The following is a 25,745-nucleotide window of genomic DNA, read 5'->3' on the forward strand; positions in this document are numbered from 1 at the left end:
TTAAAGCAAGTATTAAAGAGAATAATTGATGGGACATTTGCCAACTTTGAATTAATTAGATTCAGTCTTAATTTTTAAAAGTGTTGGCTGCAGCAAAATGATAGAGTAAGACATTAATGTTCCCATTATGATTCATTTCAAATTTGAACTCTTCCCAGCTCAAATCTGTTTGGTTGGTTAAAAATGAAGTGATGGTTGCAAATAACAACAGTATCCAGAAGACTATACTGGGTTCTAAATTAGCCAAATGAAAGGTGTTGTTCCCATTTCATTGTTATGAAAATCTAACTGACAGGTTCTCTAGTCTTAGTTTTAGCTTTATGAGGTGCATGTGTCTGAGTGCGTGTGCATGAACAGGAATGCCTGCTTTTAGTGAAATGGGCAGATATGAGATATATTGATTGGGTTCTTCCTGCCATTGCCTGAGTAGAAAACCTGTCACTTCTCCAAGTAGTGAATCATGTTGACAGAGAGCAATACATTTTACAAGGTTTTTTTTTTTTTCCTTTGTTCAGATCATTTGTAGTTGAAGCACATTTGCCACCTTTTAAAAGTGATCTCTGCAGCATTCCAGAGCCATTGAAATATTCGTCTTGACCTGGATAGTCAGTTTCTCTGCTAGCACGGAAGAAGATTTTTAATATGAACGTGATTTTATCAACCACTCTTTCCTTTGGACTCCTAACTTTGTTATCTGTAATGATCTTTTTAGAATCGGTGCATGGGGTGCCATATTTTGTTCAAGGTATGTACACATGAATGTAAAATTCTACAGGTAGGTAAATAATCCTTATCCTATTTGCGTTACTTTGATTTTTCTATCATTATGGCAATAATGTTTTAAACATCAATATAATTTAATCTTCAGACAACACTTCAGTAGTTGCTGTTTTAAATTAAATGTAATCTGTGATGCTGTTCTCAAGTTAATTAATTTTAACTGACACTGTACTAAATTAATTTCAACTGCATTTGTCTTTAATCAAAGGAAATCTTTTTCTTATTTCTATTTCATTATCAAAGACAGGGATGTATAAATAGTAATATAGTGCAATGCATATTTCAAAAGTATATCTTCAGGGGGAAAAAAGAGTTTCATCCAGTGAGATTACTAATAAACCACTTAAAAAGGAGAATGACTCTGAGAACATATCAAGATAACACTTGTATGTGCAGAGACCTGGGGAGAATGATACATTGGGAAATTTATATAGTACTTTCAGGAGGAGAATGTTAACACCCACATTATTCACTGACTGTAATCAGATTTCTAAATACTTAGGGTACTTATATTAAATGAAATAATGTAATTTTTGACATCTACAAATACCATGATAAATTTAGAGAAAATAAGTTTCTATTCTGGTCATATTGGAACTTGATCTTTTAAAAAAATTTTTCATTGCATTCTGTAGTGGAAATAGCTTTTAATCTGGCAATCAGTGGAGTTAGATTTAATGCTGACTTACTAGGCAAACAACCTAACCTCATTGAAACTTTTATATATGTCTTTACCTTTTAAAAATAGTAACTTAAAAATAGTGCTCTTTAATATCTCATCCAATTTGAATCTATCATCTAACTGACCTCTTTGTCAGGAAGAGGGAGGGAGACAGCCTTTGCTTTTGCTTTCTTAGGGAAACCAAGACAGAATTTAATAAATTTTGTTTACATGACTCTGGGTTGAGGAAAGGAATTAAGTTTCCTCTTTCAGATCTAATCCAACTTTACTAGACCATTTTGCCTCAAATGAGACTTTAAAAGTCAATGGAAATTAGAATAGTTCTTTTGAGAGTGGAAATAAAATTGCATAAACCCTTGTTATTTATTTATAGGGATTTTCCCTTTGAAAAACAAATACAAGCCTGGGACCTAACTGCAAGACCTAAATACAAGCTTGGGGATGAAAGAATCTGGATTTTATCCCTGGCACTCACATTTTGACTTTGGCCAGCCAAAATCATTGTACTTGGTAGGCCTTCATTGCTTTTCCTATGAAATAATGGGATTTTCAATGTTCTTCACAGCATAAATGTGTGAGGAAGGAAACATCTGGCCACTCACAGAAGACTCTGCAAAATGAGGATGTTAGTGGTAACAGTATTATAACTTCTGATATCATGTATGTGAAATACAGAAAAATCCAACTCAAACTTTTTACAAGATTACAAATAGATAACATCTCTGACCCCAGAATACCACACACTGATGTCCATATATCATTGGCAACATATAGGAAAGGTTTCTCTCTGGGACCCCTTGATCTCAGTTTCATTATACGTAAATAGAGAAGGCAAGTTATTGGGAAGTTTATTTTCTAATCTAAATTGTCCAGGATTAGAGTGAACTTCTCACCGTTTTTCAAAGCAACTAAACGTTTGACTTATTTTAGTCTTTTAACACACTGTTTTCAAATAAGCGTTTGTCCACTGACAGACCACAAAGGTGGGGTCACCATCCTCTGTGTCAGATACCATCCAAGACCAAGAACACAGTCTGCCAGCTTTCCTCTGGTTTTGGGGTCACATGAAAGCATAACTCATAAGCCTGAAACTGGACAAATTGCCCACTGTGAAATGAACAGCAGTGAATGTCATGACTAGAAAGACTACTTAAAAATTTTTGGTATATTATCATTTGAGGGTGTTCCAGGTTTCTTTCTGGCAAAATTTCTTATCTATATCTCATAAAAAGTATCACATTCAAATGTCAAGCAAGGATACAACTGCGTCTTTTACGCTTCAGTGTCTCAGGTAGTAATGAGTCTTTTCTTTTTTTTTTTCCTATATATTGCAAAAGTAATCACTCTCTCATTTCTGAGTAACTTTGCCATCCTTTTTGCTAAAGGGACATCGGCACTTGGGCAGGTTTTTATTCAAACAGTTTCTTTATCAATGCTAACTTTTAGTTCAAAGACAGAAATATTAAAATTACATGCATTTTTTCTCTTAAAGCTGTATCTGTTTTAAGACTAAAAATAAAAATGAGAAAAAAGACTTATTTTCTACTATTTTTCTTATCTTTCTAATGTCTTACTTTAGAAAAAAAAATTTTTTTTAATTTCTTGAAAAAACTTCTCCTCAGAGTTTCCTACAAAAGGTGGTTTTCTTAAAAGGTAGTGACAAGAATTACTGAGGACAGTGTGTAATCACTGGAAACCAAATGGGTAAAGAATGGTAAATACATTAATTTTCTCTTTTGAAAAATGTTCCACTTAAACACACAGAGAAGGGGACTGTAAATTAAGCCAACAAAAGGTTCAGAAGGTAACATTTTCTAGTTACCTTCCTCCTAGTTTTATAAATTCCCTAAATTGAAGGCGAGGAGTCTGTTTCTTTTATCACAGTTCTCTTTATAAAACAAATAATCATTATCACCTGGCTACACAGTGTTCCTCATTTTTTCAATGAAAGCATTTTAAAATTATAATTTAACATTTTAATAAATAGCTATAATAAAAATTGCTACACTATTGCATAGTCATATCTTTCTCTTAAACTAAATTATTCCTGAGGGTCTTTGTTTAATTGATGTTAAGCAAAAGTTCCACTGATAGTCTATTATTTTAACTACTCAAAGAAAAGAGTACCCCAGAATTTCACAAATAATTTCTATGCCTATGAAGTAATGGAAATTGAGGAACTTTAAAATTGAGGAAATTGAGCAACAATAAATGTGTTTGTCAGTGTAGAAACTTTTGATGATGCCACCTACCCCAAGTCATTGTATTGTCTTTCTCAGCAAATCGTTTATTCCTTTAATTAGCCATTTAGTTATTTGAGTTCATTAATTGACATTTTGGAGATGCAGGGAATAGGAGACAATTTAAAGGAAGAGTCTAGTTAAATTATGAGCCATTTCTCTAACTGAAGCCTCAATATTCCCGCTTTTAAATTTTAAACTCACTAATCTATCTTTTATCCACACAATATCAGTTATTATGACTGAAATGGAGCAGGACCTTGTGGTCCTTGACCCCCAACCCCCTTGCCCATGTCCTCAGACTTCCTTTTTTTTTATGGAAAAACTTTAGACAAAGAATAAGTTTAGTCGGAGAACTGAGAAAATGAAGAAACAAAGGGAAACAGTCAAAGGAAGCCCAATAATAATAATGTAGTCTTTAAGCATAACCAAGGACCTTTAGTTCCTTCTCAAGGGCTATAGATAATATTCTGAGCCATATCCTGTGAGCTGTCTTATAGATACTGAAATATCAGGTGGAGAAATTAACTACCTGACGACCAGACTGTAGTCATGAGATAAGCAGCCACAATTCTGAGAACTGGCCTCAAAGAAATGGAAACAAACTGATGCTGGAACTGAAGATTAACAGTACCTAAAATAAGCAAGATTACACTGGTCAGACCACTGATAACCAATTTCAAAATGACTATCAGAGCTGACATGTTTATGCGCGTAGCCCCCTCCCTCAGCCTGTTAAAGCTCATGCCTCCTGACAATCAGGGGGCAGTCAGACATTGGACAGGTCTCTGCCCTCCCCAACCCTCCTGGTTGCTGGCATCCAAAATAAAGCAAACGTTCCTTCCACTAAGCTGGCCTCTTTAAATGGCTTTTGAGTGGCAGAAGCTAGACCTGGGTTTGGTAACATGAGGAGAAAAAGAGAGGGAAGACTGATCCTATAAAAATTATATAATAAAGGTTTGATTATTTTAGGCCACCTTACAAAGTTCATTTTGTTTATAAGGCACTAATTATTATTTTAATTGCATTACAATCCTGTTGAATCTTCATTTTTTATAGCTTGAATAAAGTCTATTGTCCTGATTTTTACTCCAGAATCAAAATATTTAGGAAAATTTGGTTGATTTTTCTGTTTTTAGAGTGCTGAGAGAGTGGGTTAGGAGGTAAATGGACAGAGATGTAAAGCTATGATCACAGAAAAACTAGGCGCCATCTGACCACTTCCACAAGGTTGCCTTCGATGGTTCAAGGCAATTCCCAGAATACAAAATGGCTCATATTTATATGTGCATAAAATCTCAAAGTCAAATTTTATATTTTTATCTTAAAAACAACTTTTAATTTATATTTCTTATGTTAAACACAATAGTAGAAAAAAATTTTAAATACAGATGAAAAAACAGAAAGTACAACTTTCTGTAATTCTACGAAGGCAGAAATAATTACGGGTAAATTTTAGACTGTAAACTTCCAGATATATTCTCCATCTCTGCTTCTTTCTCTTTCTCACAATCTCTCTTTGAGTGTTCATATACATTCAATGATTTTTAAAACAGCTTGTCTTTTTATATTACACATCTCTCTCTATACACATTTTATTGGCAAGTACACACACTTTCCAGGTTGTGCAGTGGCAAGGAATCTGCCTGTCAATGCAGGAGATACAAGAGACTCAGGTTCTATCCATGGGTCAGGAGGATCCTCTGGAGGAGGAAATGACAGCCCACTCCATTATTCTTCCCTGGAAAATTCTATGGACAGAGGGACCTAGGGGGTTACAGTATAGTCCATGGGGTCGCAAAGAGTCGGACGTGACTGAGCAACTGAGCACACATACACCTTAATAGTTACCTGTGGAATCTATTTAATCAGAAAGACATTCAAGTGACACAGATTGAAAAGAGCTTTCACTACACTGAGGTAATTATTACAGGAAATGAATTGCTTCCAGATAAAGAAGATGCAGATGGTGAAGAACTATTGCTGGCTCTACTGAATAAAAATTTTGGCTTCCAAAGACCTTCCAACATTGGTGAGTTAAGAATAATGTCAAACATTATTTATTCCATCTTCTGACCTGTTTTCTCTACATGTTAATTTATACTAAAGAAAGCAATAATTACTGATTTAAAGCTGCACTAAAGGCTCAAGTGTCTGTTATTTCATATTCATGCTAAAAACAATGGCGTTATTAAAAAACATTAAAATCTTGTTTTGTTCAATTAGAGTATTCTAATGGGATTAGTAATTGTCGAGTTACAAAACAGTTATCTTTACTTATATTTTTCCCTCTCATCTATGTTACTCCCCACAGGTACAGTTAATATTTTCTTTTACTAAATGCTTCCAGGGTATTATTAAATGTTTTGAAATAAGTTTCCACTAGAAATCTCTCAAATTAACTGTGGTTTTGTGGCACTTATTTTGCAATCAGATTCTTTCAATTTGGGAAATGACTGGAGTAGAAACCATTGAGAAATTTAGGCTCCACCAAAGTTTTTATTTATTTTTTTTCTTTGAAGTACAGGATAATCTGATTTACAATTACGCAACAGATTGGTCTCCAAGAAATGATAGATATTGTCAGAAATTTAGCAAGTCTAACCCGAGAGACAGTATGACAATATGATAATGTAGTGCTCTCTCAGAAAACATCTGTTCTAAAAAAACTGTCTATTCATGGGACAGGGTACTGGTTAAAAGATAAATACTTAAAAATACAGGATTTAAAAATTAGAAATAAGATGTTTCATTGAGGAAATTGAACATGATTATAAAAAGAAAAATCTGTACTCAAATTGTAAAACCCAGAGACATTACTATTAGTATTTTGGGAAATTTCCCTCTTGATTAAATTTTACAGAAAAGATTTGTGGCCTGCCTTTTTTTTTTACTTAAGATTTTTTCATGAGAATGTCCCCATGCCAGTGTAAAAATTTACTTCTAAATAGTAGTCCTTATTAGAACTATGGAAAGTCCCTATTTAAGAAAACTCTGTATTTATGATAGAAATTAAATGCTTGCTCATTATAGTACTGATTATATTTCAACATTACAGACACTGAAAACATATTCGGGGCTTTGTATGAGAGATACATGGGTGATCTCAAATCATACAAAAAAAAATACCTTGTCTTTCTGAATGTGTGACCTGAAGTGAATTAAATATTACTTGCAATGTATACTTTTCATATGACAAATGTGTCTTGCAGATATAGAACTGGCTGACAAATTGGAGGAACTTAACCAGGTGAGAATGTGAAACACATAAAATCTCAATTTTCATAATTATTATAAGACAATTTATTTTGAAACAGTAGTTTTTAAAATTATTAATAACTGTATTTTAAAACTATTATTCTTGCTAGAAAAAGAGTGAAGTAATTCACTAGGAAAAACAATCAAATTCTACTAAAAAAGGAAGAAAAGGAAAACAAGACAAAACTATAACTGAAGTGATCATGGGATAAAATGTCTAGAAATCTGGATTTTAGATCCAGTTCTCCAATTACCTAGGAGACCATGGAAGAATTAAAATTCTCTGGATCTAAATCTCCTCATCTGTAAAATAGGAGACTATAATTAGATTGGTGGTTTTCAAAAGCTATTATTACTTTGCAAAGTGGAAATATTTTTCTCCAAACAAAATTGTATGTGTTCCCAGTAAATGAAACATATAAAAGTGGAGCTGTTCTGCTTGAAGCAGCTAGTTTGGGAGGAGAGGGAATGAAGTGCTGCATTCTTGACCTGTCTTTGGCCTTGGTACAGGGAACCCCTTAGCAACCTTATCCCCCAACTTCTCTCTATGAGGAAAATTGGAAAATTGTTGCATTAGATTGTTTCTTAACTCTTTCAAACACAACTGCATGCAAATTCATTATCATATAAACCATGTGGCTGTGAGAGAGAAGTATGCCCCATCAATTATTAGCAGCTAGGACACGGATACATGCAGAAGCTCAAGCTGAATTCTGTTTTGATAGTTAGATCTCCAGGGTTTAGGCAATCAGTGATCTTGATAAAGATCAACTTGGCTTACACTCTGGATGGAAACCTTAGGGTCTTAAAATACTCCTTTCCCACTAGGAAGGACAAATATTTCAGGAAATTCAAACATACACATAAAGTCTTTGAAACTCCTTGAAAAGGACTGGTCATTTTGGGTGACATCAAATCAAGTCCAGCTACACAGGCTGTGTTTACAGGCTTCCCATTAATGAACACTGAGACTTGACTTCCTTCACCATAAACCTGTTTGTTCCTGATTGTCTGTTGAGTCATGGACCTTTCCAGTCAGTTTCTAAATGCAAGTTTCCTTTTATTTTTCTGTTTAATTATTTTTATTTTTTTATTACTCTTATTTCCTTTTCTGTTGCTTTTTCCTCCTTCCTTTTGTCCATCTTTCCTTCTTCCTCCTTTTCTTGCTCTTTCTTCTTTCATAGAAAATGGTATTGTTGTTATTAAAGACTAATAATTTTCATATTCGATTTTTAAAAGCTGGAAAAGCTGAAAGAGCAGCTCATGGAAGCAAAGGATGCTGAGATGTCCTATGCGATAGACGGTCTATCTTCTTCCCATCCTAATAAGCGAGGTAAGTTTTCACTTCAAAGTCTTAACATTGAATTCTAAGATTACTTTTGCAAGTATTTCTGAAAGGGAAGAAATTAAGTTGACACTTCTTTATCTTATGTTGATGATCAGATCAAAGCTCTTATTAAAAAAAAAAAAAATTCCAATGAAGGCTTCCCCAATGGCTCAGACGATAAAGAATCTGCCTGCAGTGTGGGAGATTGGGCTTCAATCCTTGGGTTGGGAAGATCCCTTGGAGAAGGAAATGGCTACCCACTCCAGTATTCTTGCCTGGAGAATTCCATGGACAGAGGAGCCTGTCGGGCTACAGTCCATGTGATCTCAGAGTAGGACATGACTGAGTGACTGAGTACACAGACATTCAAATGAAGGCATTAAATGTCTGTGAACTCTGTCACGCATACAACATGGTGAGCAAGGTCATATATTCCAGATTTAAGTAAAATTAGACTTTCATTGTTTAAAACTGTGTCTCCCCCTTGCTATTTTGCTTTAACACTGGAGAGTAAAGAGTACTCTCATTGCTATAGCACTTAGTCCAGGTTTTGATTCATAATATTTAATTTTAGAAAGATCTGTCTTTTGGATCCCTATTTCTTTTTATAACATTCCTGGAAAATTCTTGTTTATGAAAAAATTGCATATATGTCTCTTTATTCATGTTGTGATATGAGATTTGCTAAGGCATGTTTTATTCATTTTCACTTGTCCCCTTCCTCTCAGGTTTGTCTTTAACTGCTGTAAAAAAGCGGTTTTTACCATGGAAAAGGATGAAACAGCATTCTTTAGACACAGCATATACCAGACATTTTATATTTTACTATCTCAGGTTGTTATGGTTAAGTATATAGAGTCTAAAGTTAGACAGCCTGGGTTTAAATTGTAATATTGATATATCCTATATGTGTGACCTTGGGAAATTATCTAACTTCCTGTGCCTCATTTTCTTTGCCCCCAAATACAAATAATAATAATCATTTTTATGGGATTGTTAGGAGGATTTTATAAGTTAATATATGAAAGTCACTTAGAACAATATCTGGCATGTAATCAGTACTATGTAAGCCCTACTTTAAAAATTCATTTTGATCATTATTACTATAATTATTATTTTATTTTCATCATAATCACCATAAGATAGCTATTACTATGCCTATATTATAGATGGGAAAATTACATCTCAGAGGGGTTAAGTAGCATGCTGAAAATAACCCAATTACTAAGTGATTTAACCAGAGAGCCTGAAGGACATTGGTAGAGGATATATTGGAAGGTGGAAGGGAGAGAATCTTCCGGCTTTTTAAGGACTTTAGCTTTTATTAACGGTCATACTGGGTAAGACTGAAGCAAAATGAGAAAGGGGTGGCAGAGGATGAGATGGTTAGTTGACATCATGGACTTAATGGACATGAATTTGAGCAAACTTCAGGAAATAGTGGAGGATGGAGGAGTCTGGTGTGCTTCTCTCATTCCTTATAATCAATTCATATAATCAGAGTCGGACACAACTTAGTGGCTGAACAATTATCATATGGGAAATCACTGAAAATTTGGGGCAAGTGAGTGCTAAGATTCAACAGAACCAATCTTGATGTTTAGTGGAGAATATACTGCTGCTGCTGCTGCTAAGAGTCGCTTCAGTCATGTCTGACTCTGTGCGACTCCATAGACTGCAGCCCACCAGGCTCCTCTGTCCCTGGGATTCTCCAGGCAAAAACCCTGGAGTGGGTTGCCATTTACTTCTCCAATGCATGCATGCATGTTAAGCAGCCCACTAAGCTGCTCTGTCCATGGGATTCTCCAGGCAAGAACACTGGAGTGTATTGCCATTTCCTTCTCCAGAATACACTGCAAAAAGGAGCAAAAATGCAAGCAGAGACCTTTAATGAGGCTAACTAAGGATCTAGATAATAAATGGTGGTAACTTTAATTAGGGTGACAGTAGTGAATTGATAAGAAGGAGTCTGATACTAGATATACTTTGAAAAAAAAAAGTCAACAAAATTTGCTCTAAAATTATATATGAGTTGTGAAAAAAGAGGAAGGTTTGTAAAAGACTCCAAGGTTTTGTTCTAAGTGACTAGGGATAAAAGGGCAATTTCTGTTTATTGAGGGCTTCCCTGATGGCTCAGAAGGTAAATAATCTGCCTGCAATGCAGGAAACTCAGGTTTGATCTCTCATCAGGGAAGATCCCCTGAAGAAGGGAATGGCTACCCATTTCAGTATTCTTGTCTGGAGAATTCCATGGACAGAGAGTTGGAGGAGGCAACATGGTGCAAGGGTTTGGTGATGGAAAGAGTTGGTATAGAGATTTGTTGAATCTTTTCATAGTCAGTATGGCCTAGGCTATGATATGTTACAAATTTTAGTCCAAATCTCAGAGACTTAATATAAGGAAATCCATAAAGTTCAATGTACATAGTATTAATACAAGCCTCTTCTATTTTGTGACTGTGTCATCTAGATTGTTGCTGTAACTTGACTGCCTCCAAGATTACCAAGATGAAGGAGAGGGATAGAGGCTGAATCTCAGCCCTTAGTTGCCTCAGTTCAGGGACATGCATCACTTCTACTGATCCACTGCCTTTAATTAGTCACTTGAGCTGCCACCAACATATTGGAAGAACAAGCTAATAAAAGTTAGAAAGCACTTATAAAAGTACATGGGGAGTACCACCTCCACCACAGTCAATCCTTTGGTCTTTTCTTAACCACATAGACTGTACTCAACTGACTCTCTATTAGAGACAACCCCAAATTCCTTTCACTGCTGCACCCTGAACAAAGAACAGGCTCTCCAGGAGATACTAATTTTTGTCAAATACAATGTGGCTCCACTTCATTCACAGACTTATTAGCTAAAAGGACAAATTCAGTAATTAGCATGGGAATAGGGAAAGGATAACAACAATCAGTCATCATATTCATAAAGGAAAAGAACATGAGACATGAGTGGTAACCTCTAGCAATTCTGAAATCCCACAGGGCAAATATTGTACAGGTCTCTTACTCTGGAGATGGAGAAAAGTTTCTTGCTTAGGACCTACTAGTGTGTAGGAGGAGTCTTCTGTCCATTGTGCTGTTTCCCCTGGCTCCATCTTTTCCGAAGTTTTGCTTTTTTTTTTTTTTTTTTTCATTTTTCATCCCTCAACACAGCTTATGTGCGTTTAGGGAAGTATTCTCTCTGAGGCCTGAATGGTTTTCTCAGGCCTCTTCCTACTCTCACAAAGTTGGAGGCCCAAGGTTTATTTCATTTTAAAGTGTCAAAGATGTTTCTAGTTCTAGGGTTTATGGTGTCTTTGACAATGATTTCTTGTACCAATTTAGACAGCCTCTCAATTATTGCTACACAGTTTTTAAAAAACTATTTTAACTATTTTGTATTATCACCCCCAACTGAGTTGCCTTGAAGAATATATTTTGAAAAGTAACACTTAATCTAATTTTTTGCCCTGAATTCCTTATTTCAATTGATACTTACCTGACTTCACTCAGAATCATTTTAAATCCCTTTTATAGTTTTGGTATCTAGAAACAGCTCTTGAAATATTTCAAGGTCTTATATTTCTGAACTACCTTTGTTTCATTTTTATTTATTTGTAAAGACACCATTTCCCCCTAAGCTTACTATTTCTTGTAATATCTGGCTAAGTGTATCCACCAGAAACCTAAACATACTGCCAATGTTCTATTTCCTTACCTTTTTCTTCTAGAAGTTCCAGAGGAACACATTCTGAATCTGAACTGTTATAGATGTCAGTTTTACCACACATTTTGCTACTTTGAAAAATGACTCTTCTTGTTTCCAGCCTGTGACATCAATTTCCTTGTCTGCCATTAATCAGTTGCTGAGGCTGTGCCATGACTTAGCTTCCTCTTAGAGTAGCACCCTCCTTCAAGTTATTAAGGTATATTTGGGATAAATTAGGCAAACCACATCAGCAAAATAACCTTAATATTTCAGTGGTGTAACTTGGTTTAAGATTTATTTCATGTTTACATGAAGCCTTGTGTACCTTGGTTATTTTCCTTCACTTTGTGCCTGCACCACGTGTTCTGATGGCAGGATAGGAACGATATGGAGGAAAACGCATCCTTACCTTCCCAAATTAGGCACATGTTTTCAGTCTAACTTAATGGGATTAGGGGAGCACCTGGAAAATGCTCAGAAACACAATGAACAGTTGGAGAATCCTATCTCTACTATAGACATTTTGAGCTTGTTATGCCATGTATAACAGAATCTTCCCAGTAGTAATTTGAGTAAACCCCTGAGTATATAAATGTGGAGCTTAGGGAAGTAGCCCAGACTGGAGATCTAAATATGACAGTTACCTGCATGTCAGCATGGCTTGGTATTGTGATGAAACTCTCTAGGGAATCACTCTAGGTAGATATAAAACAGAAGATATTGAGGACAAGTGCCAGGTCACACCAAGGTTAGAGACTGGGCAGATGAGAGAGAATTAGCAAAACAGACTGAGAAGGAGCAGCTACCGTGGAAAAAGGCCACAAGGAGAAAAATGCCTCAGATGTCAAACAGAAAAACTGTTTCCAGAAAGACATAGTTCAGCTGTTCCTAAAGCTATGGTAGGTCCAGTAAAATGAGAGTTGAGACTTTTCATCTGAACAGGAATGGGAAGGGTTTTAATTATTTCAACAAGAATTATTTGATGGACTTTTGGTTAAGGAGAATATGATAAAATAACAGAAATGACTAACAACAGACAACTCTTTTGAGGAATTTTGTTCTGAAGGGTAGTAAAAGTTGGAATATTAGCTGGAGTAACTTGGAGGGGTCAAGGAAGCTTTGTGATTATTTTTAAGCAAGGAGATATTAAAGCATTTATGCATGTACTAGGAACAAATTAAATATTTGTAGTGATAAACATATGAATTAGATGCCCAGGCTGGGTGACAGGAGCAATCCACATCACATCTGTCATTTTTATTGGGATAACTAGAAACAGTCTACCATGAACAACAATATATGAAGGTGAAATGAACTCAGAGATTCAGCTTAAAGCTAGAGTATCTTAAATGTCTGTGAAATAATGTTATCTGTTTAATCATTTAATATATACTTGACAGACACCTGGTAAATCCTTCCTTTCATTAAAGATACAACTGTCCAACACCAAGCATCATGCTAAAACAGGAATTAGAAGAGAGAACCACAAGAATGCTGGCTAGGGTGTCCCCCCCGCCCCCAACATAAATGATAAATGATAGATAAGCAGTGAGGAGTTGGTTCTACTGGTGATATCATTCATGATTTCCTTCAACTGGGAAGTATATTCCAGTGCACCAGAACCAAGCTGCTCTTGAGATGCAAGTCTTGGATATGTGTAGATTTATATTTTCCTTCTTGATTGAGATATCCAAAGATATCCAAAGGGACAGAAAGGGACTTTCCAAAATATAAAAAGAATATTGGATTAGAGGACCAAGCTCCTCAATTTACTGTCTGAAAATAAATTTCTGCTTTCATAGGATTTGAGTGTGTTTTGTTGAAAGAAAACTCTGGCTCTTTTAGGAATGAAAAGTAAACTCTGAGTACTATCGTAACACTCTGTATATATGTGGTCATGAGCACTAAGGCAACAGTTTAAAGAGTAAGTGGAGTTAGGGAGAGATACCCGGGCAAGAAGATAGACTTTTATTATTTATGGCAAAAAGTGTCTTAACTGTCCTATGAATTTTCAACTCGTTTTTATTGTGCATCCCATTAATCAATAGTGAATCAAAGACCTATCTCCCCAAGGTCTTCATTTTATAAAACATTTAGTTTGAAGGAAATTAGAGAAATTTGTAATTAATTAGATGAAGCTGACGTTAAGTCAGACAATTGATTGGGAACAATCCACAGAAGATTTAAAATCACTCATTCATGCATTTAAAGATTAAAATGCTGCTTGAATTAGTTTGACTTTTTTCTGAAGAATCACTTTATGATCAGAATGTGAGACTCAATTTGACAATCAAATTACATAAATATCATTTGGTGGTTTGCAAAATGAAGTTTAAATTCTCTTCCTTCTTTTTCCTCCAGTAAATAGAAGCGTATTTATCACTGATTTTGCTTATTTGCTTAGTCCTCTTTGGGACTTCAGTTCAGTTCAGTCACTCAGTTGTGTCCGACTCTTTGCGACCCCATGAATTGCAGCATGCCAGGCCTCCCTGTCCATCACCAACTCCCAGAGTTCACTCAAACTCACGTCCATTGAGTCGGTGATGCCATCCAGCTATCTCATCCTCTGTCATCCCCTTCTCCTCCTGCCCCCAATCCCTCCCAGCAACAGAGTCTTTTCCAATGAGTCTTTTTTCAACTCTTCACATGAGGTGGCCAAATTATTGGAGTTTCAGCTTTAGCATCAATCCTTCCAAAGAACACCCAGGACTGATCTCCTTTAGAATGGACTGGTTGGATCTCCTGGCAGTCCAAGGGACTCTCAAGAGTCTTCTCCAACACCACAGTTCAAAAGCATCAATTCTTTGGTGCTCAGCTTTCTTCATAGTCCAACTTTCACATCCATACATGACCACTGGAAAAACCATAGCCTTGACTAGACGAACCTTTGTTGGCAAAGTAATGTCTCTGCTTTTGAATATGCTATGTAGGTTGGTCATAACTTTCCTTCCAAGGAGTAAGCGTCTTTTAATTTCATGGCTGCAATCACCAACTACAGTGATTTTGGAGCCCAGAAAAATAAAGTCTGACACTGTTTCCACTGTTTCCCCATCAATTTCCCATGAAGTGATTTATGCCAACTCTAAATAGAAAGTAAAAGTCGCTCAGTCATGTCTGACTCTTTGTGACCCCATGGAATAGTCTACGGAGTTCTCCAGAATACTGGAGTGGGTAATCTTCCCAATCCAGGGATCGAACCCAGGTCTCTCCCAACTACAGACAGATTCTTTACCAGTTGAGCCACCAGAGAAGCCCTTCTAAAATAGAGGAGTGCCTCTAGTAGGATGGCCTATTGTATTTTTTGAATTGTATTACATACATTATAATGTAAAACAGAGCTGTCCATTAGAACTTTCTTTAATGAGGTGACCGTTCTCTAAATTTGCACTGTCCATTATGGTCATCTATTGAGCACTTAAAAGTTGGTCTGTATTATAGAGAAGCTGAATCTTCAAAAATTTATTTAATTTTAATTAATTTAAAGATCCATATGAGGCTGACTACCACTAAATATCTGTTTTAGAAAACTTCCTCATACTCAGGCATACTTAAACTATTTTATTTAAATGTAATATTTTTATCAAAACTCTTTCTAATGAAGAATTGTTTTGTTTCTTTTTCAGCTTGTTTTTGGAAATACTGTGTCTAAAGTTTTTGCTCTGGGTGCAAAAAAGGATTAAGAATTAGAAAAAGTTATATATCTGCCCACTCTACTGTTTAAAGATTGAAGCTATTTTAAGCATAAAAAAATAGTGGCAGTCTATAAAGTTTGTTACATGCTCAAAGTTTATGTTGCAAATCGTAGTGACAAATTAGCTGCACTTGAATGGCATGGACTATCAGAATGACTCTGTAGAGCTAAAGTTGAGAGTGCTGTATCTATTGTATGCTTTCCATAAATTCATTGTCTACATGTCATTTTGTTCAGTGATGACTAAGCTGTTGAGCTAGCAATTAAAAAATTTAAAAATTGCTTTGGAAAATTATATTATATTGTCTGAACCTATGTGGAAAATATGTATCTTTATTCTTTCCCTTTTTTGTGTGTGTGATTCTGCTGGCTACTATCTCTTTTCTGTTCATTAGGATAACTGTCAATAAGACTCCTACTACCAAATGACTGCATTACTAGGAAGCAGAAGTCTTGTTTATCGGACTCTAGGAAAAAGTAGTACTAGGTGTTTGAGAGAGAGATATTAAGAAAATTTTCTTACATAACAATTTGCCTTTGGGCCCCTTAATTCTTATCTCTGCCTTCACCACAGTATCAGAAATTGAGACTTTTAGCATGTCAGTGAGAGACTAGATTCACTGTACTAAAAACATCAAACAAAACATAAAACTCTTTGAGTTTTTTTCATTCATTTCTTTCTCACATCTTCACATTAAACTGCTCTTATTTATCTCTGAACAAACTTATTTAATCAGTTCAAGGCTGGGAATCCAACTTCACTTTTATTTGCCACCTGTCACTTTTATTTGACACCAAAACATTGTCAAAGGAAGTTTATAATTAAAAAATATCAATGGTAGACTATCAATGGCCAGATAGTCTATGGGCATTCCTTTATATCACAGTACAAGGGAAATGTAGTTTATCTACATATGCTAATTGTGTGGTTCTTAACAATAAAACTATCTCATGACCTAGAATGAGCGATATTAAGTGAAAAACAATTTAAAAATTCATAAATCAGACCAAGTTGAGTAATATACCTGTAGTGCTTTAAATAAACTTGTTAGGAGCCACTTGAATGTACATAAATACACAGTTGACTTAATAATGCCTGAATGTTTCTCACATATTTACATCTGCTGTGAACACAAGCATGATATTATTGTAAACAAAGATAAAATGTCTGTTTTCATCATCTCATGTTTATTAACTTTGGTGCAGTTGAATGATATTCAAGCATTTTTAAACGTTATGGGTAATGTTATTTAAAAAGTTTCTGATACTTTTTCCTTTTAGAGAAAGTTATTAATAGTTTTTCTTATAATTTGTTATTTTTTTAAATTTGCCTTAAGAAGTTTAATTCCCCAACAATATCTGTAAAGTAAAGGTAGAATTCCCTAGATATTTTTTGTTTTTGTAGTCAGCAATTAATATCCCCCATGAAAAATTAGTTATGTAATCAACACCAAAATTCAGAAATCCCTATTCACTTCTCCATGAAGCTTCACACAGGAACAAAGAGGAAGAAAAGGTAATCTATTTCTTTGAAACTAGATGAAAAGTCCCTTTAAGCTGGTAACTTTCAATGACATATAGCTGGGTTTAGTAATACACAATACATTATACAAATTGATGAGATGACTTGTCATATTCTTAAGAGAAATTATGACTTAATTTCCTGGTATGTTAAACAAATATTTTAAACTAGAATACCGCTCATGATTTTCTACTCTATATAAAGTAGTGGTAGAAATTAAAATATGAAATCAAATAGTTACAAATAGAGAAAACATTTTTCTTTTTTTCTTCATGTAAGTCTGGTGTATATGCTATGAGACAAATGCATTACACATTAGAACAAAGTGTAAATCAATATATTGTGACTTCTTACTTTAGTTAAAATGGAAGCCCATAAGCATAATTTTGAATTTAAAAATTAAAGTAGATAGGAAATCAATTTTTTTAATCCAACTTTAAGTCTTTACCATGAGAAATTTTTAGGCTACACTAGGTTTTAATACCTTTTGTCAAAGCATGAAGCAGCAGCACCCAGTTGGATTGGAATAGAGTGGAGTGTTAATCACTGACATGTCCAACTCTTTGTGACCCCATGGACTGTAGCCTGCCAGTCTGCTCTGTCCATGGAATTCTCCAGGCAAGAATACTGGAGTGGGTAGTCATTCCCTTCTCCAAGAGATCTTCCTGACCCAGGGATCAAAGCCAGGTCTTCTGCATTGCAGGCAGAGTCTGACAAATATCCAAATGGAAGAAAAATGAAAGAGTTGCTAAGGAATAGGATACATTTCTATAAATCATCACAAAGTTGGGCAAGATAAATTATAACTTAAATAATTCTTTCAAATAGTAAGTCCTGCAGGATCTTTGTCTGTGTACCACTGCTAAATTTCTAGTGCAAGACTATGAACAGAAATCAAAGAATCTGTGAGCTTTCTCAAAATTTACTTTTCTTTGCTAAGGTTCCTCTTTTACAATTCAAAGAATAATTCATTTTCAGTTTTTTTTTTGCCTAAATTAAATGTAAAGATTTTCAGCAGTTAGAAAATTTCTCCCCCAAAGAAACTACATACAAAATCACTTTGTGTACAATGCTAACTATATATGGTCATTTCTGTGTTTGAGTTTATTTTATTCTTTGGATTGTATGTTGATTTATTTTTAGTTAAGATCAACAACTACTCACTTCTCTCTTCTTCCAGTATAACTGAACCTTCTCATTACACTCTTCCTTTTTGGCTAAAATAAACCTTTCTCTACTGGTCAAACTTTTTTTTTTTTTTTCTCACATATCAGGTCTGCTTGACAGTGATTACTAGAGTTTAAAGAAGCATTAGAGGCTTTTTCAACTTCTGCTAATTTATGCTAAATCTCTTGTTCAAGTGATAAATTCTCTGTATGTTTTTAAAGCATATACAATGCATAATGGACTTAGGCACTTAAATTACAGCAACAATGCAGTTTTTGCTGAGGACTGCTTTGCAGAATACCAAACCTTGTGCTTTCATAGGCGAATTAAAAATAATTTGAATCATTTTAAAGAAATCATTCTCAAATGTATTATACTCTTCAATGCTTTATTAAACACAATATATGAAACAGATTAAATGGATTCATAGATGGGTGGTTAACATTAAGAAGAATTATTGTAATGTGCTAAAATGTACTGTGCTTCAATTAGGTGAATTGAACTGGCCCCAAGAGCTCTGGTGGTTTCCTATTTGACTTCCTCCACAATTTCATCTGTTATTTCTGTAAATAGCTCTCCTAATCAGCCACCGCTACTCTTAATTAACTGTAAGTTATAATTTAGAGAAATGGAAAGCTGTTAGGGGACACGAGATAGCCAAACTTGGCAAATGAATAATATTATTTGATTCCTGATTCTAAGTCAGTGTGCTCTGACCTGCAGTGTTTTTCAATTTATTGGGAGAATAAAATTTATGGGCTGAATTACTGCTGGTTTTTCTTGCTCAGAGAGTTTTTCTCTTATATCTGGAACTGGGATTGTGTTTTAGTTGGTTGAACCGAATTGACATTTGAATGTAAAAGAAGCCTAATTTCATAATCATTACCCAAGAGGCTCACAGAGAAAAGATAAGAGAGGAATAAAAGTCTTCAAGAGAAAATACACAGCATTGTCTTTCCTTGTTCCCCAGTGATGATCAAATGGATTGTACCTAAATTCTACTGAAATAAATCTGTCAGTCTTTAGTTATTATTCCTCAATTTCATATATGTAAATGGTAAAGGCACACAGAAAGCATTATCACTGTATTGTGTTTGTTAAAAAGTAATGTTTAGGGTATAGTAACCACTCATGAATAACTAAAATATATATTTTAAAAATATCCATGCATTGAAATTATCTGCACAATTTAATTGAAGTTATAACAATACTGTGATGTGATAAACAGAAGTTCAAGCTCTGGAAAGGATGACAGAAGTTTCCTTAGAAGTTTAATCATTAAGAAGTGTGAAGAACTTCACCAAAATATCTTCCATGTTTCTGTGACATTTCACCCAAGGAAGTTGTGTCTGCAAAAATGAAAGTTGAAAATGTTATAGCTAATGAGACCTCTGCATAAGGGGAAATCCATCAACTTGAGAAGAGCTAAAACTTTAATTACATGAGGTTTCATTATAGCTTTTATTTAAGTGCCATGTCTTTTATTGCAGAGACAATAATGTAAAATGATAATTTCAGATAAAAATTTATTAAAAAGTGTATTTTAAATGTAACAAGTAGGTGCTTATGCTGAACCCACACCTCCTTTCTTCTCCTACCTCTATTTCTTTTGAGTTTCCAATCTTAGGTCAAAGGATGTTGCCATTACAAGGGAAAGATAAAGAAAATTTGATTACTACTTTCTGTTTATTGTTAACATGTCGATAATTGTTGTATATTTTGCTCTTTTTAAAGGATCCAAATATATGCTGGCATTTAAACATAATATTTCTGTTATTTGAGAGGTATGTTGCTTTGTCAGAATGATAGTGTGTCAATATTGTTCTAAAATAAAAATTGTCAGTATATTGCAACAACATGTGTTTTACATTATTAAAAGTCTTAAGGCACTGTGGCAGCAAGGGGTAGCACAATTAATGATCATATTTACCACATTTCATTAAGTTGGCATCCTGTTTCAACAGCAGAGACCTAGAACTTTGCTAACTGCAGCTAGAGAAGCTACAGTGCCTTACCACTCTGAATTTGAGTTGCTTAGAACTGAAACCTATTAAAAACTCAGAACTTTGGTCCTATATATTACCAATTTGAGAAGGACATTGTGTAAAAAGCAGATTAGGATCCTTTCCAAAGTGTGTATCAGGAAGAGACGAACATTTATTCTGGAAACTAAGTAACACACAGCAGCTGTATCTAGACTTGACCTCAAACCAAGAAAAACTTCCATGTTAGTACCAGTTTCGTTATTAGTGTGAAGACTTACAGTGAAACCCAGAAGGTGAAAACCCACAAATAAAACTGCCCCCAAAGAGTGTATATCAGCTCTCACAGAAGTGAAACAAAGATTTTCATAAAGTCTGAGATACTATTTCTGTTTGTTTAAGAGATGGATAATCAGTGAAGTCAACAATAACAATTTAGCACACAGATCTTATGGGCTATGAAGAAAATGTTGGCTTACAAGTCCAGAGGCTGAGACCTGGAGCTTGCTTTGTCCAAAAGTGTGTAAAATTTTGGGCAGATCAGATTCTTCTCAAAGCCTGTGTTCTTATTCATTTACAAAAATGATTTAGGTTGAAGGAGACTTTATACTCTTGAATCTCAAATGATTTCATTGCGTGATTATGTGAAAATTATTTAATTATTCATATTATCTATTAAATGATTCACATATTACATCTATTTAATTCACAGGAATATTGTGACAATAAGAAATAACACAGCAAAAATAATTTTGAAAAGTTAAATGGAAATTAAAAATGTATTTTCATAGCCTTTATTATTCTTAAAATATAAAGACATGAAACTTTACATGAGGAAGTCAAAAAATGTCTGAGAAATCTTGGTGATAGTGGCAGGCAGTAAAGAATAGAAACAATGGTTGAGCAGGTGAACCCACAATGATTGAAGAAAGGGAAAGAGAAAAATGTATGATATTAAACTCTTTTCTCAACATATTTTTATGATGTTACTATCTTTAGGTTTTAATAATAAGGACAGTGATGGGGATCTTCCCTAACCAGGGATTGAACCTGGGTCTCCTGCATTGCAGGCAGATTCTTTACCAACTAGGGAACCCCTTGATGCTCTATAAAATCTATTAAGTAAGGGACATAATATATTAATTTGGATTTCACATAGCAATGATTCAGAAAACATTAATTCAACTCCCTTTGCATAGTTTAATAACTCTCTGGAGTTTTTATGGTCTAAAACATATGTAAAATTTATAGGAAAAATGAACTTCCTATATGACTTTTATGTCATACATGAGTTTTGGTTAAATTCAGAAATATTAAAATGGGTGATAACCCAGAGTTGCAAAGGTGATGGGATATATGTGGAAACCAACTGAATTTAATTATTTTAATCTCAGTGTCATAATGTTCTCAATATATCAAGAAACTGCAGGGTTGTGGTCCCGATTTCTAGGACTTATTTAACTTTTAATAGCAATTAGTTCCTACTCAAATATAATGTGGTGATTTTTTAACATCCCTGAAGAGTAACCGTTCTTAGTATATCTCTAGAAATAAAAAAATTTCAACCTGAGTTTTGAAGATGGTGCTGCTCGAAAGGCAGTGTCATTGGTTATTTTCAGTAAGTCCTCCAGTAGTTATGGACATTCAGTAACTTTGCCACTTCACTGACCAATGATTCCATACAGGGAAAAATTATTTTAATTGCCATTCTGTGAATGAGATAGTTGAGGTAAAATACTGATTTTTCATTGTGATTGACAGTATTTGATGAGGAGGCAAAACAGCATGACAAATTAAGAGGGTCAAGGTTAATGTGATGCTCCTGGGCCTCTTCATCATTGGTCTGAGTATTATCTTGAGAAAAGCAAAAAGCAGAGTTTTCTCTCTGTAGTCTGAAATTGTCAAAACAGTTCTGAGCTGTCTTAATATGTTTGGGAGATAGGATGCACCCTCTCTGTAAGCCTTATTGGGAGTGCCTACATTGTGTGTCCAAAAAATATTTACTGTTTAAAACATATAATATGTACAATTAAATACATTTAAAATATAAGCTAATGATTTAAGCTTTCTGGAATTGAATTCTACTTGTATCACTTACTAGCTGTGGGGCATTGTGAGTTAATTAATATAAGCTTTCCACTTACTTGTACAATAATAATAATTATTATTGAGCACAATTCTAGGTGCTTAATGTATACCAATTCATTTATCCTCAGGACAATGCAATGTGGTTGAAATTATTATTATCCTCATTTTATGAAGGAGGATTTCAGAATTTAAGCAAGTTGCCACAGCTAATAGATAGATGACCTAGGATATGAGCCACAAAACCGGACCTGTCCACCTGGTATTTTACCCCTTATACTGTACTACTTTTCAAGATATTGGAATAGTAATAGTACTTACTTTATGGAACATGATGAGTAAATAAAACTAAGTATAGGGCTCAGCAAAGAGTTAATTTTCAGAACTGTAATATAAGCTCTTCTCACTTGCACATATTATGTGTCTAATACAATTTAGAATTAGTACAGGCATCTAATTTAATCTTCACAACACCCTTAATGTTATTATCTAAATGTACAAGCTGCAGAGAAATAAATTATTTTGATGGAAATGAGATAATGACTGACAGACCAGGATTTGGATTACATGTCCTGATTTCATGCCTGATACCCTTTCTGCTATATCATTTTCTCTCCTGGTTCATGATGATAATTGGGTAGTTTAGTTATAAGCAACAAGATGTATATCACCAGAATGTGTCTTCTTAATAATAGAGGGATTGCTACATGTTTATTTATATTTATGAAAATGATTTAATGATAATTAGGACTTTAATCTTTGTTTGCATATTAGTATTTAATATGCAAGTTTGTGAGAATAAGTTTTCTTTTTAGGGCAAAGTAGATCTAGGCATTGTTTTTTAACATCATTTAAATTATTTAACATCAATGTACTAATCAAGTACAGAAATGTTTGAAAAACTGAGTTTATAAGCCAAGAGATACAAAGGGGGATTTATAAACCAAGATGGATCAATTAGCCCACTTTGAAATATTAATCAAAGCTTGCAGGTATTGTTATTTCTTCAAATTTTACTCACGATTGGAATCCATTAGCCTCTGGAATTTGAAAGCCGGTTTCTTCCAATCCGATCCATAGGGATACCAAATCGCCTTTTTGGATGATCTACTACTTTCCTGAAATAAACCAAAAATAACATATTTAAGCTAATGTCCAATTAGTTTTGCTCTTTTATTTCCCGCAGACTTGGGGGCTTTCTTCTGGAGTAGGAATGACTAGTAGTTCTTATTCATCAGCACCCAGTATGTGTTAGACACTATCTCTTATCTTTTGGACATCTGTTGAAGTAGGTATGCCCACTTCCATTTTACATCTGAGGACACGGATGCTTAGAGAAATTAAACGACTTATTCAAAATCAAATAGCCAGATGAAAAATAAGATCTTACCAGCATACCAATCTGATAAGTGCTTAGTTTGGGTAAGTCCCTTTCCCCTCTTCAGATTTTGGTGTGTTCCTCTGTCACTTGAGGGAGGTTGCACCAGGTCAGTCGTTTTCCCTAACCTCTTCCTTACAATGGTTTTCCTGGGGAAGGATGCTGGTGGAAGAGGGACAGATGCTGAAGCCAAGACTGGATATGGAGTAAGTGTGCCCCTCAGGTCTTCACTCAGATTTTACGTAGAGAAGCTTTGTGTGTGATAGTCTATATTTGTTATATATGTTCAAATATTGTTTTTGGGGAAAAAAACTTCGTTATTAAAATAAAGTCAAAAATTTTACAAGAGGCCTTACAATTTGTGTGTTTTATGAATTATCTCTTTAAAAAGACACATTTTAATTTGATTTGTTATTGCCATTACTTAGTTCTATCAAGTCAAAATGCTAACAGGAAAGGTCCCAGAGCTGTGAATGCATAACTTTCACTGGCCTTGGATTTTAAAGACGTTTTTATCTTCTTAAGAAAGATAGAAATAGGGAGAAACTAAGAAAGCCATGTAAGTAAGTGACTTGTCTCACAGCTAAGGGGAATTGACTTAACAGATTTGTTGGACTTTTTATTGACATAATATGCATACAGAAAATAGGATATTTTGTAAGTGAACAATATGAGATATATACAGATTATAAACATAATTACTACCCAGATCAAGAAATAGAACATTACCAGAAATCAAATATTTTTGAATAGGAAAGAGTCTTAAAGTTAATTCTTACACCAAACATAAGAATATCAACTCCAACTTTTGATCAGCGATGACACAGCTTATCACTTGAAAATCTCAATGAAGAAGATCTAATTGCCTCTCAAGACAACTTCGTCAATATTCAACAGCTTAAAGAGTTTCAAGATTTGTTTCAGAGCATTTTCAACAGTTTTGTTTTTTTTTTGGTTCTTTCTAATTACTTGCATTATATTGTCAGTATTAGACTACATAATTTAAACACTAAAACTACATCATCTATAAAGGCTTCCCAGGTGGAAAAGCGGTAGAGAATTCAAATGCCAGTATAAGAGATGCAAGAGATGTGGGTTCAGTCCCTGGGTTGGGAAGATCCCCTGGAGGAGGAAATGCCAACCCACTCAGGTATTCTTGCCTGGAAAATTCCATGGACAGAGGAGCCTTGCAGGCTACAGTCGATGGCGTCTCAAAGAGTCGGACACAACTGAGCGACTGAGTAAGACGATATACTGCCCTTCTGACCTAAACAGTTGTAAGATAATACATAAATTTGTGGGTTTTTAAACCCAGATGTTTGTGTTAATTCATTACCACAGCAATAAAAAACTGAACATGTTTGTTTGTATGATTTAGGGTTGATGTCTGAGTGTATTACAGCTAATGCCTAAAAACATGAAGCAAATGTGATTTTTATTCCTTGAGTCCTCAAATTCCTTCATGAACAACTCCCATTATAACTCCAGGGAAGAGATGAGGTAGAAGCCATCCTGGGATAGAGAAGAATGCTCTGGGGAAGTCCCAGACGATAGAAGAGGAAGTGAGAAACCAGCACTTCCAGGTGTTTAAAGGACTGATGAGAAGAGAAAGGAAATGGCAGCTGGGGAAAGAATAGTGGCCCACATGTGAGCTGACCTCTGAAAGCTTCTGTGGAGTGGATACTGTCACCAGAAATAATCCTTTTACTTTTCTAGAGAAGTGTGATGGTTTCAGGGCTTCCTAGGTGGCTCAGTGGTAAAGAATCTGCCTGCCAACGCAGAAGATGCAAGAGGGGTGGGTTCGATCCCTGGGTGGGGAAGATCCCCTGGAGTTGGAAATGGCAACCCACTCCAGTATTCTTGCCTGGAGAATTCCATGGACAGAGGAGCCTGGCGAGCTGAAGTCCATGGGGCCGCAGAGTCAGACACGAGTGAT

The 25,745-nt window shown here is 34.9% G+C and overlaps 2 protein-coding genes across 2 annotated transcripts in view; one reads left to right on the top strand and one right to left on the bottom strand.

The window, feature by feature from the left end:
* Nucleotides 1-531: 531 nt before the first annotated feature.
* On the top strand, nt 532-17,804 carry UTS2B (urotensin 2B). The gene is made up of 5 exons (XM_027552197.1): nt 532-745; nt 5,636-5,734; nt 6,915-6,952; nt 8,200-8,293; nt 15,608-17,804. The coding sequence occupies exons 1-5, from the start codon at nt 643-645 to the stop codon at nt 15,631-15,633; spliced, it is 360 nt and encodes a 119-aa protein (XP_027407998.1). The 5' UTR covers nt 532-642; the 3' UTR covers nt 15,634-17,804.
* Nucleotides 17,805-18,735: 931 nt separating this feature from the next.
* OSTN (osteocrin) overlaps nt 18,736-25,745 on the bottom strand; it is a 36,258-nt gene continuing 29,248 nt past the window's right edge. Inside the window, exons 4-5 of the mRNA XM_027538364.1 lie at nt 23,453-23,549; nt 18,736-19,713 (exon numbers count right to left, since the gene is read on the bottom strand). Of these exons, the coding sequence (XP_027394165.1) occupies nt 23,465-23,549 (85 nt within the window). The 3' untranslated portion in view covers nt 18,736-19,713; nt 23,453-23,464. The remainder of the gene's footprint in view (nt 19,714-23,452; nt 23,550-25,745) is intronic.

Source organism: Bos indicus x Bos taurus, chromosome 1, assembly GCF_003369695.1.
Source record: "Bos indicus x Bos taurus breed Angus x Brahman F1 hybrid chromosome 1, Bos_hybrid_MaternalHap_v2.0, whole genome shotgun sequence".
In the NCBI taxonomy this organism is placed as follows: domain Eukaryota; kingdom Metazoa; phylum Chordata; class Mammalia; order Artiodactyla; family Bovidae; genus Bos; species Bos indicus x Bos taurus.

Coding starts and splice junctions, on each gene's coding strand:
- UTS2B (XM_027552197.1), top strand. CDS start 643: ATGAACGTGATTTTATCAACCACTCTTTCCTTTGGACTCCTAACTTTG. Junction 746..5,635: donor GGTGCCATATTTTGTTCAAG/GTATGTACACAT, acceptor TAATTATTACAG/GAAATGAATTGCTTCCAGAT. Junction 5,735..6,914: donor CCAAAGACCTTCCAACATTG/GTGAGTTAAGAA, acceptor TGTGTCTTGCAG/ATATAGAACTGGCTGACAAA.